The sequence below is a fragment of the Salvelinus sp. IW2-2015 genome, linkage group LG9 (assembly GCF_002910315.2).
Source record: "Salvelinus sp. IW2-2015 linkage group LG9, ASM291031v2, whole genome shotgun sequence".
In the NCBI taxonomy this organism is placed as follows: Eukaryota; Metazoa; Chordata; class Actinopteri; order Salmoniformes; family Salmonidae; genus Salvelinus; species Salvelinus sp. IW2-2015.
This window is the reverse complement of record NC_036849.1, coordinates 23,484,702-23,499,198: the sequence shown is the minus strand read 5'-3', so window position 1 is coordinate 23,499,198 and position 14,497 is coordinate 23,484,702. Positions and strand designations below refer to the sequence as shown.

At 43.2% G+C, this 14,497-nt stretch overlaps 1 protein-coding gene across 1 annotated transcript in view; it reads left to right on the top strand.

Annotated features, from left to right (window-relative positions):
* Positions 1 to 13,998, top strand: part of LOC111968846 (rho guanine nucleotide exchange factor 10) — a 75,989-nt gene extending 61,991 nt beyond the window's left edge. The window contains 4 exon segments of the mRNA XM_070445055.1: positions 1,077 to 1,251; positions 11,756 to 11,878; positions 12,301 to 12,857; positions 12,976 to 13,998. Of these exon segments, the coding sequence (XP_070301156.1) occupies positions 1,077 to 1,251; positions 11,756 to 11,878; positions 12,301 to 12,815 (813 nt within the window). The 3' untranslated portion in view covers positions 12,816 to 12,857; positions 12,976 to 13,998.
* Positions 13,999 to 14,497: the final 499 nt, after the last annotated feature.

The window sequence follows — 14,497 nt, the reverse complement described above, 5'->3', positions numbered from 1 at the left end:
CCTCCTTGCTTACACACGCTTTTTCAGTTCTGCCCACAAATTTTCTATAGAATTGAGGTCAGGGCTTTGTGATGGCCACTCCAATACCTTGACTTTGTTGTCCTTAAGCCATTTTGCCACAACTTTGGAAGTATGCTTGGGGTCAAATGTTAAAATGTCATTGTCCATTTGGAAGACCCATTTGCGAACAAGCTTTAACTTCCTGACTGATGTCTTGAGATGTTGCTTCAATACATCCACATGTGCCTTCCTCATGATACCATCTATTTTGTGAAGTGCACCAGTCCCTCTTGCAGCAAAGCACCCCCACAACAATATCCACGATATATATTCTTTCTGACTGATACCATTAGAACAGAGACAGGGAATGTTGACCTAAAATGCCCTCAGTCATATTCGGCTTTGTAATAAGGGAAACAAAGGAGAGGCAAGTCAAACAGTGGATCTGTGAGAAGCAGACACCACTTTCCTCAGAGTTCATGTTTTGACTAAAGCTGATGTCGCTATTGTGCCCAACAATCCTGCGAATCAAAACATTATTTCCACCTCTCTGACGTTTACTATTATGACACTTGGAGTAACATGGTGGATAATTCAATTCTGTCTTCTATAATGTATTCATGGTTCCTCAAAACATTCCCTAGACATAAGTCAGTAATGAGGTGGATGTTGATGTACAGTACATGGCTCAGCCTCTTAGCAGGYGTACTGTCAGTGTGTCAGTGTGTTGTCACAGCTCAGACCGAACAGTGCAGATGATCTCCTGTCTGTCCCCCACCCTCTGTAACCACTGGGAACGTTGTATAGTACCTTATGGCCGCTCCTTAGTGACGTGTACATATACTGTCACGTAAAAAGGCATTTCCTGATCATAAGCACACTGCGATAAACCCTTTGATTTGAGATTGTTACAGAACATATTTCTGTTTGGTGGCTCAGTAGGGTTTGTTTCCCACTACTCTAAAGACAAAGTGGTGTACCGGTACATGCTAATGTTTAYTCTCAAAGCAATTGAAGAACGGAGCGATTCAGTATATAATATCCCCTCTTCCTGTCTTCCTCTCTCCCCCTGTCAGAGGCAGCTGGAGGCCCACCAGGAGGAGGGCATGGTGGTATCCCACATGGTGGTGGCTGGGGTGGGTATCTGGATAGCCTTCAGCTCTGGGTCCACCCTCAGACTGTTCCACACGGAGACGCTGGAGGATCTACAGGACATCAACATCGCTACACCTGTACACAACATACTGGCTGGTAAGATACATGATAACATTACCACACCTGTACACAACATACTGGCTGGTAAGATACATGATAACATTACCACACCTGTACACAACATACTGGCTGTAAATACTGATTAACATTACCAACGCTGTACACAACATACTGGCTGGTAAGATACATGATAACATTACCACACCTGTACACAACATACGGGCTGGTAAGATACATGATAACATTACCACACCTGTACACAACATACTGGCTGGTAAGATACATGATAACATACACCACCTGTACACAACATACTGGCTGTATAGATACATGATAACATTACCACACCTGTACACAACATACTGGCTGTATAGATACATGATAACATTACCACACCTGTACACAACATACGGCGTATAGATACATGATAACATTACCACACCTGTACACAACATACTGGCTGTATAGATACATGATAACATTACCACACCTGTACACAACATAAATGGCTGTAAGATACAGTTGAAGTCGGAAGTTACATACACTTAGGTTGGCGTCAAGGCCTACCTTCAAACTCAGTGCCTCTTTGCTTGACATCATGGGAAAATCAAAAGAAATCAGCCAAGACCTCAGAAAAAAAATTGTAGACTTCCACAAGTCTGGTTCATCCTTGGGAGCAATTTACAAACGTCTGAAGGTACCACATTCATCTGTACAAACAATAGTACGCAAGTATAAACACCATGGGACCATGCAGCCGTCACACCGCTCAGGAAGGAGGCGCGTTCTGTCTCCTAGAGATTAATGTACTTTGGTGCGAAAAGTGCAAATCAATCCCAGAACAACAGCAAAAGGACCTTTGTGAAGATGCTGGAGGAAACAGGTACAAAAGTATCTATATCCACAGTAAAACGAGTCCTATCTCCACATAACCTGAAAGGCAGCTCAGCAAGGAAGATGCCACTGCTCCACAACCACCATAGAAATGCCAAACTACGGTTTGCAACTGCATATGGGGACAAATATTGTACTTTTGAGAAATGTCCTCTGATCTGATGAAACAAAAATAGAGCTGTTTGGCCATAATGACCATCATTATGTTTGGAGGAAAAAGGGGGAGGCTTGCAAACCGAAGCACACCATGCCAACCGTGAAGCACGGGGGTGGCAGCATCATGTTGTGGGGTTGCTTTGCTGCAGGAGGGACTGGTGCACTTCACAAAATAGATGGCATCATGAGGTGGAAAATTGATGTGGATATATTGAAGCAACATCTCAAGACATCAGTCAGGAATTAAAGCTTTGTCGCAAATGGTATTCCAAATGGACAATGACCCCAAGCATACTCCAAAGTTGTGGCCAAAATGGCTAAAGGACAACAAAGTCAAGATATTGGAGTGGCCATCACAAAGCCCTGACCTCAATCTTATAAAAAATGTGTGGGCAGAACGGAAAAAGTGTGTGCGAGCCAGTAAGCCTACAAACCTGACTCAGTTACACCAGCTCTGTCAGGAGCAATGGGCCAAAATTCACCCAACTTATTGTGGGAAGCTTGTGGAAGGCTACCCGAAACGTTTGACACAAGTTAAACAATTTAAAGGCAATGCTACTAAATACTAATTGAGTGTATGTAAACTTCTGACCCACTGGGAATGTGTGAAATAAATCATCTCTCTACTATATTCTGACATTTCACATTCTTAAAATAAAGTCGTAATCCTAACTTTCCTAAAACAGAATTTTTAAATTAAATGTCAGAATTGTGAAAAACTGAGTTTAAATGTATTTGGCTAAGGTGTAGTAAACCTCCGACTTCAACTATACATGATAACATCACCACCTGTACACAACATACTGGCTATAATACATGATACATTACCACACCTGTACACAACATACTGGCGTATAATACATGATAACATTACCACACCTGTACACAACATCTGGCTGTAAGATACATGATAACATTACCACACCTGTACACAACATACTGGCGTAAGATACATGATAACATTACCACACTGTACACAACATACTGGCTGGTAAGATACATGATAATTACCACACCTGTACAAACATACTGGCTGTATAGATTACATGATAACATTACCACACCTGTACACAAACATACTGGCGGTAAAATACATGATAACATTACCACACCTGTACACAACCATACTGGCTGGTAAAATACATGATACATTACCACACCTGTACACAACATACTGGCATATTATACATGATAACATTACCACACCTGTACACAACATACTGGCTGGTAAGATACATGATAACATTACCACACCTGTACACAACATACTGGCTGGTAAGATACAGATAACATTACCACACCTGTACACAACATACTGGCTGGTAAGATACATGAAACATTACCACACCGTACACAACATACTGGCTGGTAAGATACATGATAATGTTACCACACCTGTACACAACATACTGGCTGTATAGATACATGATAACATTACCACACCTGTACACAACATACTGGCTGTAAGATACATGATAACATTACCACACCTGTACACAACATACTGGCTGTAAGATATATGATAACATTACCACACCTGTACACAACATACTGGCTGGTAAAATATATGATAACATTACCACACCTGTACACAACATACTGGCTGGTAAGATATATGATACACATTACCACAACCTGTACACAACATACTGGCTGTATAGATACATGATGAACATTACCACACCTGTACACAACATACTGGCTGGTAAGATACATGATAACATTACCACACCTGTACACAACATACTGGCTGGTAAGATACATGATACCATTACCACACCTGTACACAACATACTGGCTGGTAACATCATTATCATGTCACACTTGTATGCATCTCACAGCACTGTAAACACATGGTATGAACAAGTTCAATGCTTTACACAATATACTCTAGTATAGTAAGAGATACATTTTTGCCAGCTCTGAAAACACATTTTCTCTAACACAGTAGATCATAGCATCCTAAAAAAATACCCACTCAACACCACCCACCACACACTCAAAGGTGAACCTCACCTTCAGGATATCAGTATACAACAGCACTGTTTCCATCCTCAGCTCACAGTACTGTGATTTATAATACAGATGCAGTCTTATCAACTCTGTTTGCACAAACCACCAGTACCCATGTCATTTTGTTCTCTTTGTGTCCTCCAATGTCATTGACTGGATCCTTATGGTGGACTGGGAATGAACAGKTCATTTTTTTGCAAGAACAGAGCAGTCCTCTGAAAGTAGAAATGGATCACATTTGACAGTCCGTCGTCAGGTCGTCATGTACTTGAGTGTGTTTTTCTCCAAATATCAAAGGGCTGCCTGGCTCAGTGACTATCTGTAAGAACATCACAGTCATGGTGTGTGCATAGATACAGTGCATTCAKAAAGGATTCAGACCCCTTGACTTTTTCCACATTTTGTTACATTACAGCCTTATTCTAAAATTGATTAAATTGCATTTTTTACTCATCAATCTACACACAATACCCMATAATGACAGAGTGAAAACAGGTTTTTCRAAATGTTGCTAATTTATTACAAATAAAAAACAGAAATACCTTATTGACATAAGTATTCAGACCCTTTGCTATGCGACACAAAATTGAGCTCAGGTGCATCCTGTTTCCATTGATCATCCTTGAGATGTTTCTACAACTTGATTGGAGTCCACCTACGGTAAATTCAATTGATTGGACATGATTTGGAAAGGCACACACCTGTCTATATAAGGTCCCACAGTTGACAGTGCATGTCAGAGCAAAAACCAAGCCATGRGGTCGAAGGAATTGTCCAATTAGCTCCGAGACAGGATTGTGTCAAGGCACAGATCTGGGGCAGGTTACCAAAAAATGTCTGCAGCATTGAAGGTCCCCAAGAACACAGTGGCCTCCATCATTCTTAAAATGGAAGAAATCCTTCCTAAACTGAGCAATCGGGGGAAAGGGCCTTGGTCAGGGAGTTGACCAAGAACCCGATGGTCACTCTGACAGAGCTCCAGAGTTCCTCTGTGGAAATGGGAGAACCTTCCAGAAGGACAACCATCTCTACAGCACTCCACCAATCAGGCCTTTATGGTAGAGTGGCCAGACGGAAGCCACTCCTCAGTAAAAGGTACATGACAGCCCGCTTGGAGTTTTCCAAATGCGCCTAAAGGACTCTCAGACCATGAAACAAGATTCTCTGGTCTGATGAAACCAAGATTGAACTCTTTGGCCTGAATGCCAAGCATCATGTCTGGAGGAAGCCTGGCATCATCCCTACGGTGAAGCATTGTGGTGGCAGCATCATGCTGTGTCCATGTTTTTTATCGGCAGGGACTGGGAGACTAGTCAGGATCGAGGGAAAGATGAACAGAGCAAAGTACAGAGAGATCCTTGATGAAAACCTGCTCCAGAGAACACAGGACCTCAGACTGGGGTGACGGTTCATCTTACAACAGGACAACGACCCTAAGTACACAGGCAAGACAACGCAGGAGTGGCTTCGGGACAAGTCTCTGGATGTCTTTGAGTGGCCCAGCCAGAGCCCTGACTTGAACCCGATCGAACATCTCTGGAGAGAACTGAAAATAGCTGTGCAGAGACGCTCCCCATCCAACTTGACAGAGCTGGAGATGATATCCAGAAAAGAATGGGGGAAAATCCCCAAATACATGTGTGCCAAGCTTGTAGCATCCTTCCCAACAAGACTTAAGGCTGTAATCACTGCCAAAGCTTCAACAAAGTACTGAGTAAAGGGTCTGAATAATCCAGTTCATTTTTTCCTTTTTTTTCCTATATACATTTGCAAAAATGTCTAAAAACCAGTTTTTGCTTTGTCATTATGGGGTATTGTGTGTAGATTGATGAGCGGAAAAAAACATTTAATGCATTTTAGAATAAGGCTGTTACGTAACAAAATGTGGAAAATGTCAAGGGTTTTTCTCGTTCCGACTAGCAAGTGAACGCGGCAAAATGTTAAGCAATCTGTGTGACAACTTCTGTTTGACGTCATTTTAGTAAAGCTCGCCTCAATCACCGCGACGGGTCAAATAGTTGGGAATGTAATAATCAAACAGACCAGAGTCTGAGGATCTTCATCAGAGACAGCTGTGTAGTGAATAGTGAGTGTTCTATAGAGGACTAGTCATAATCTCTCTTCTATCTGTAGCTGGTCTTTAATATTACTACAACAGCTCCATTTCTTTATTAGAGTTTTTGGGATTGATCCTGTATATTGTCAGTTGCAGCTGTTAGCCCTMTATCATCAGTTCTACTGTAGTAAATGGAATACTGTACTGCCAGCCTTGTTGTTATAAGGTTTTGTAAGGTTTGTCCTGTGATGTTGTCATGAAGGGTTTATATCCAGCTAGTTACAGTTGTCCACTTTTCCTCTCTGACCCTGTACAGTATTTTGAAGATACCGTCCAGTCGACTGTTTAGATTTCAATTTGAATTATTTTAAGCTGGACTCTGCCATGGAGTAATTGTTTTTATATAGTGACAGCTTCTGTGTGTGTGTGTGTGTGTGTGTGTGTGTGTGTGTGTGTGTGTGTGTGGGTGTGGTGTGTGTGTGTGTGTGTGTGTGTGTGTGTGTGTGTGTGTGTGTGTGTGTGTGTGTGTGTGTGTGTGTGTGTGTGTGTGTGTGTGTGTGTGTGTGTTTTTTTGTGTTGTGTGTGTGTGTGGTCACCAGTAATGACTAGCCTACAGGAACACATCAGTCTCCTTTTAAAACTGTAATAAACAGTGCTATCATTATCTGAGTTCTGCCCATTGTTTATAAGCCCTAGACTGTGTGTACATAGTTGAGTATTTTAGTGGCCTCATCCATTATTACCATAAGGTTTTGTACTTTGCTCTCTCCAGATGCACCCCTACATACTGTGGGAACAAACTACAGGAACACAGACAGACTGACTACATACTATTTGTGTATTTAGAGGGTTTCAGAAGTCCAACAGAGARCTGTGAGACAATGTGTGTTTAAGTGAACCAGTTTTCTCAGCAGTCTTTAGTGTCTATTGGAGACCTATTGCAGACCTCCTGCAATCTGGCTTGTTTCAGGAAACCTGTCAAATACTTACTAGCCACAACAAAGTACAACACATGGGAGTTCCATAATATTTGATAACTAATTTAAGTAGTCTAATGTAATGTATTGCATTACAGCAAGGGACATCATCATTTGCCTGACAACTCAAACTGAATTCTTCCTCTGATCTATCGTTSGCTACATACTTCAGTCTGAGACTGCCATCATTTAAGTTGTTTGGGGTGATGTCAAAATGAAGGAGTGTTGTACAGAACAAAGTAATCAGCGATTGGATAATCTCTAACCAATCAGAGTATCACAGCCAATAAAGCATTTTCGAAACGCTGCTTTACCCACATGTGTTCTGGCTCTGGCCCAACCCATTGGTTTATGGGACCAATCAGACAGTCTAGAATGGATTTTCATTCTAGAAATCGCTGATGAGTTACTCGGATCCAGACTCATTGCAGAGAAGAAAATAACTTCCGTGGGCGTAGCGTTTGGCTAGAGCAMTGAGTTTGGGTAGCCAGGCAACACCATTGTATGATGGCTTCGTTTGCCCAGTAAACCTTATTAAATATTGGCATATGTCCCATCATGCATGCTTTAGTTGCATATTCAATAGTGCTTCAATATTTGATGAGGCAATTTAGTCAAGTCTTGCATTAACCTAAGGGTCTCTAAGGGATCACTTTGTGGTTGTTTGTGGAAAAGCAAGAGTACACTTTCATTCAGCAYAGCATGCTTTGAATATCCAGTCAGTAACTTACCCTACACCTAGCCTTCTGAGAAACTCAGTCCACCAAGTTCTGAGGTTGAGCAGCAGAATGGCTTTTAACAGAGAWGTGAATGATAAGCCTGTCTGGATGACTTATTAACTAATAAGAGGCATCAACCACAGAGGAAGTTTCTCTGAAGGAGAGACCTCAGACCAGCGACTTGAAATACTTCCTCCTCTAGGCCAAGGCTGTGTGCATCACATTACGGTCTGTGTGTATTATCAAAGAGCTGACTTCCTCTGATAACAGCGATGGGTTAATGTCCTATCTACAGTATCGCTCTGTCATGGGACTCTGTTTTCCTTCTATCATCTCTTCCAGTGGACCATCCAACTGATCCAACCCCCACTGTATCCCCCTCACCTGGTTCTCTTCAACCACGGTCTAAACTGGCGGCCTGCACTGGCTGAACATGTGCATGTGATTTGTCAGGGCAAGTTCAGATTTCTCTCCGTGGAGGGAGTTGTATTGTTTGCCCCTGCAAGCCTGGGTTTGGCTTTCCACAATGTTCCACCTTGGCACTTATTTAGTTGTTGGCAGCTGCTGTCAGATTGATTGACTAGGCCAGAGAATGTGCTGTTTCTGCAGAGCCTGCTGACTGTAGGTGCCATTCAAGCTGTTTGGATGCAAGAGGATGGGACGATCAATACCTGTTTAGAGTGGAGGGTGATGGATGCAGTGACTTTATATTCTCTGCATCGCTACATTCTTGAGGTACTTGAGTAGTATTGTTCAGGCTGAAGAGGTGACTCCAGATGCACCCCGACATACTGTGGCAACAAACTACAGGAACACAGACAGAATAACTACATACTATTTGTGTATTTAGGGGGTTTCAGTAGTCCAGCAGAGAGCTGTGAGACAATGTGTGAATTAGTTTTGTCTGAGACCCTATTGCAGACCTCAGGAAACACAGGTTCAGAYAGGGGGTTCACAGTTGCCGGAGGGAGTTCACAGTTGATGGCATAGAATTGAGAGTGATTGAGTGTGAAATGTCCTCAGTGTTCAAGGTGGGGTTGTTCTCCTACTCATGCTAGCTCATGTTGGAACGATTCCTTGTAAATCCTTTGATTGCACTGAGGAATTCCTCACAGATATTTTGCAAAACTGTGGTCTCTTTGGCTGTAATTCGGTTTTAGTTATGTCCAATTGAATTTCACAGTGATTATTCAAGCACACGCTTTGGTGATTACTTACAGTACCTCCTCTGCCCTTCCTTAACCCTTTACCGAGTTGGGTTTGGTTGATTTTAATTTGGAAACACGTTCTGAAAACCTTCCAAAAACCACACTCCAAATACAGTTTGTTCTCACACTGTGTCTTTGATGTTCTCTAGACCAGTGTTTCCCAACTCTGGTCCTCGAGAACCCCTGGCCCCAACAGCACACATTTTTGTTGTAGCCCCGGACAAAAATACCTGATTCAACTTRTCAAGGGCTTGACGATTAGTTGCCAAGTAGAATCAGGTGTGCTTGTCCGGGGCCACAACAAAAAATATGTACTGTTGGGGGTACTTTATACCCGGAGTTTGCGAACACTGCCCTACACTCTTATAAAAAAGTGTTCCAAAAGGGTTCTTCGGCTGTCCACATAGGATAACCTTTTTTGGTTCTAGGTAGAACCCTTTTGGGTTCCATATAGAACCCTCTGTAGAAAGGAACCCAAAAGCGTTCTACCTAGAACCAAAAAGGGTTCTTCAAATGGTTMTCCTATTGGGACAGCCGAWGAACCCTTTTAGGTTCTACATAAGAGTGTAGAAGATGAGTCTGTAGTGAGTGCAGGAGAGGAGTGTCTGTATCGGCGGCTTTGTCTGGCCTGACCTAAATACCCAGCCATGTGGACACTAATGGGGATAAACATGCAGAGCCAGTTAACACCTCCAGCCCCTTCATCACCACATTGGCCCCTAGGACTGCCTGGAGACAGAGGCCTGGAGACAGAGGCCTGGAGACAGAGGCCTGGAGACAGAGGCCTGGAGACAGAGGCCTGGGGACAGAGGCCTGGGGACAGAGACCTGGAGACATGGAGAGACTATAGTGCTGTAGTCTCTCTGACTCTGGTTCCAGACTTTGGCCTGATATGAACCATCTCTTAGTGAGATAGGATCAGTGTTTTATATCTAACCCACCCTACTGCTAGTGTAATATCAGTGTAGTGTACTGTAGGTTGTATGTTTTCTATCTGAACCCCCTGCTGTAATTCAGCATGCTAGTTGTGGGGCATAATTGCAGATCAAAGCAGACCTCTGGTGTGGGATCTGGAACAGGCCCGGGCCGTGTTGATGCTGGTTCAGGTTTATTTTGGTTTGGCCTATGGGTGGAAACTTCAAATATTATGAAAGGAGAATGTTGAGAAATGCACCCCAGTGTGTGTGTTTCTGCTAACTGCGGGCCCTCATTACAAGCACATGTGCGGCGATGGCTTATGCTGCTCTGTTCTCTGCTGGGTGAGTAGCACTGTAGACTCGGGACTGATGTTCCTCAGAGGGGTGATCTCTGGAGGAGCTAGGGGTCGGGCAGAGAGATCAGCGGTTGATTTGGCCAAAGCCCTGGGGGATTATGGGAGGGAGAGGACTTAGTTGCGCAGCTCTTACTGCAGTGTATGATGGGTAATGCCACTCACAACTGGAGCCTTGACAGACTTTCTCAAACAGTCATACCATACTACGTCCGTTATGACGGTTTTGTCAAAATGCATTTGCATTAACAATTATTGGCATTTAACATGTTAAGGGTATTCTGGACATGTTCTGTTCACTCTTTGCAATGCTGCTTGTTGCCATAGTAATGCTTATTGAGGATGATGTTAACAAGTACCAAGTTCCACATAAGTCACTAAACGTTGTTCACTAGACGACACAATTTATCACGTCCTCTAAAAGGTGCTGTTAGCATAACAATTACTGCGTTTACAGTATAAAGCGATATTTCATACTGAATTTATTTGTGAAGACTGGACACACACAGCCCTTTCTGTCCCAGCCTGCATCAGGCTTTCTGAATAGAACCACAGTTGCTTGCTTAATTACGACATTACGGTTCACTCATTCTCKATTTACATAACACTTTTGTGTTTGTTTGTTTGACTCAAAGCGGACTATAATGGTGGTCTTTTTGGTGAAAAGAGCTGTTATTATTTTTATTCCTCTTTCGGTTGCCCTGGAGACCACTGGCTGTTAAGTGTTATTGCTGTAGTGACCTCCCCACACACTAAGCAGAAATACCTCCCTCCCTGTTACTGTCCCTCGGCTCGCTGGAAGGGGCACATTAACTGTGTTCATTCTCATTTCTAGGAGACTTCTGAATGTAAATACCTACTTATCTCCTACTGTGAATGTAAATAGCTACTTATCTCCCACTGTGAATGTAAATACCTACTTATCTCCTACTGTGAATGTAAATATCTACTTATCTCCTACTGTGAATGTAAATAGCTACTTATCTCCCACTGTGAATGTAAATATCTACTTAWCTCCTACTGTGAATGTAAATACCTACCCTACTCCTACTGTGTTAAGCTTGACCCCGGAAATCATTAATGTCAACTATTAACTATCAACCTTTTTTTCATAACTTGAAAAAGCCCACTGTTCAGAACGTTTTGTGCAATATTATAGCTTACTGCTCCAACCTGCTCTCTACAACAGAATTTAACACAAACTCTGCAGATTCAGTATTGATGTGTTGGTTCTATTCTGTCCATAGGGAACCAGAGGGTCTCAGTCAGCAGTCTGCTGGTGTGCCATGGTCTGCTGCTGGTGGGGACCAACCTGGGGGTGACAGTGGCCCTCTCTGTCCCCAGACTACAGGGAATCCCCAAGGTCACAGGTGGGTGCATCTTCTCTGAAGATTCTTCCAGATTATCTAAAAATCCCAATGAGGAATTAAATGGCAAACCATCCATTTGGTGTCATAGTTTTGGGGTAAAGGAAGGAATTTGGGTACCAAGTGCTTTAAGGACTTTATCAATCTAACTGGAGCACAACATGGGTTAATGGGCCTCAGTCATTATCCTTCAGGTCCCAGCTGCCTTGATATTTTAGTGGAGCCTTTCTCACAATGATACTGTCTCTTAATTGATATGACTCAAAGCTAGTTTCCATATGCCTCTGGTCTATGGAATTCTTAGTCTCTGGAGGCTACTGCCAAAAGTGGGCAATTTGAAACACATATGTAGTTACTAACAGTATTTTCCAGTACATTTAGACTGTATATGGAGTAATGTGTGTCTGGATATTTGGCTGTCGTAGGACGGGGCATGGTATCCTTCCACGCCCACCACGGCCCAGTAAAGTTCCTCACCATGGCAGCCGCGGTGTGCAACCGGCCCTCCGGCAACCCAGGCAGCAGCCTACCTAGCCAGCCAGGAGACACCAAGGACGGAGAGAAGGCCCAGGCCTCCCCACTTCCAATCCCAGGCTCCACACCCGCTCTAGCTCCCACCCAGGGCCGGGGAGTGTGGCTGGGGGAGGCAGGCTGCACCTCCATGGCCATCCAGGACTCCCTGTCTTCCTCCTGTGGCTCCCTGGCTCTGTCCCAGGGGTCTCTGGAGCACGGGCCCGAGGACGGGGCCATCTATGACCTGGTCAATGATCCGGCCCACCACCAGAGGGGCAGGAGGGTCCAGAAGGTGGACGTCAGCTCTCTGCTGGTGGTGTCAGGGGGGCTGGGTCACCACAGGGTCAACAGGAAGACCAAACAGTCCCGTCAGGAGGAGACGGTGTCCAACATCATGGTGTGGCAGATCCCTCTACTCAACATGTGATAGAGACCAGAGAGTAGAGACTAACTAGTACAGCGTAACAAGGTGAGTGGGGCCATAGTCACTGTAGTATTCAATAGTATTAATGGTTTAATAACCATAATCCTGTCATGTCTCCCCATAATCCTCCTCATTCTCTTATTCTCTCACTTTCTCCTCAAAGACTGAGGATGCTGCAGTTCCAACTCGACTCAGTGACACTCGACTCCAAAGGATATCCATTAATTCCCATGGTTGTCTGGACTTTGGGATCAATCAACTCAACTATGTGTCTTATAATGAGAAATACTCCAGAGGGCATCCCATGAATAATATCAAGAGTTTCTGATATCTCYTACCCAGTGACCCTTCTGTTCATGTGAGACATTCCTATTGGGTAATGGGTACAAATGGATCAATACACTCTAACCACTTAATAATGGCACCTGACTTGAATCCAATGAAGAGAACCTGAATATGTAGAAAAACCACTGAAATGTCCCTAATGTCATTCATATTATGTCATTTTGAAAGAGGACTGATGAAATGTTACTTGTTATAACATGGCTAATATTTTGTGTGACTGAGACGTGCCTGATCACCAGAGTGTTGATGGCACAATAATTGTATCCGGGCTACTCACGTAGACAGACATCAGACATTCCCATTTTCCTATGTAGACAGAGTTTGAGGAAAGCCAGGCAAGGTGACTTTTCATCTCTGTTGCTTTGAACAATGTCTACTCCGACACTTCCACCGTTAGGAACAGGCAATCTTTGGGGCCAAAGCCTTCTCATGATCATCTCCATTGGCCAGTCTATGTTCTATGAATTGGGTCTGTTAATAGATATGTTTACTTGTTTGTTATTGGGTCAGGGAGAGATCCTTTGTCTGCAATGGTGCMCATATTTCATTGGTACACTGAAGCTTAAGGTGTCCTTATGTTGTCATCAGGTGGCTATGGAGGGTGAGTGGTTGCTGATATGAGGTATGATGGGACTTCCTGGCTGGCCAGGTTTCCAGTAGATCCTAAATGGAGGGAGAGTCTCTAACTGTTACCAGATGAAAAGAAGATGTTGTTACTTGCCCAAATACATTTTTTGTCGCTAAAGGATATTTAAAAAATGTATCTAAAGCTTTATACTTTTGTCCCATTTTGTATGTACTTCTGTTGTGTATATTAACACTATACATGTTTTATTCAGCAGCTTTGTGTATGATTTATTTCATGTATGTATGCTCAGCCTGTTCACTTTATTTCAACCMAAAAAATTGCACTAGTTCAAATATGCTACCAGTAATGTATAGCCTCTGGTATTTGGTCCAATATCAAGCTCTAAGAACAACTCTCCACACTGAACAACAAGCACTACACAGCTTCTTCAAATAACCAACTCATCAAGCAATGATTATTTGAATCAGCTGTGTGTAAAGCTAGGGCAAAAAACAAAACGTGCACTTGGGGGGATATGTCTAATTTATCTAATGTCCTGATGACTATTCTGTCTTGGGGGTAAAGTTCAGCCGGGTCTAAGAAAGGCTACAGCCTGTATTCAAATTTCTCGATTAGGCATAAAATACAGCCTATAATATTGCTGTGTCACATGATTGCTCAAAAAGTAGGGCCCTATCACCACAGAACAATCCCAGGGTTATGTCCTTTCTGACTGTGTTGTCATTCCCACTGGGAGACAACCTTGACTCAC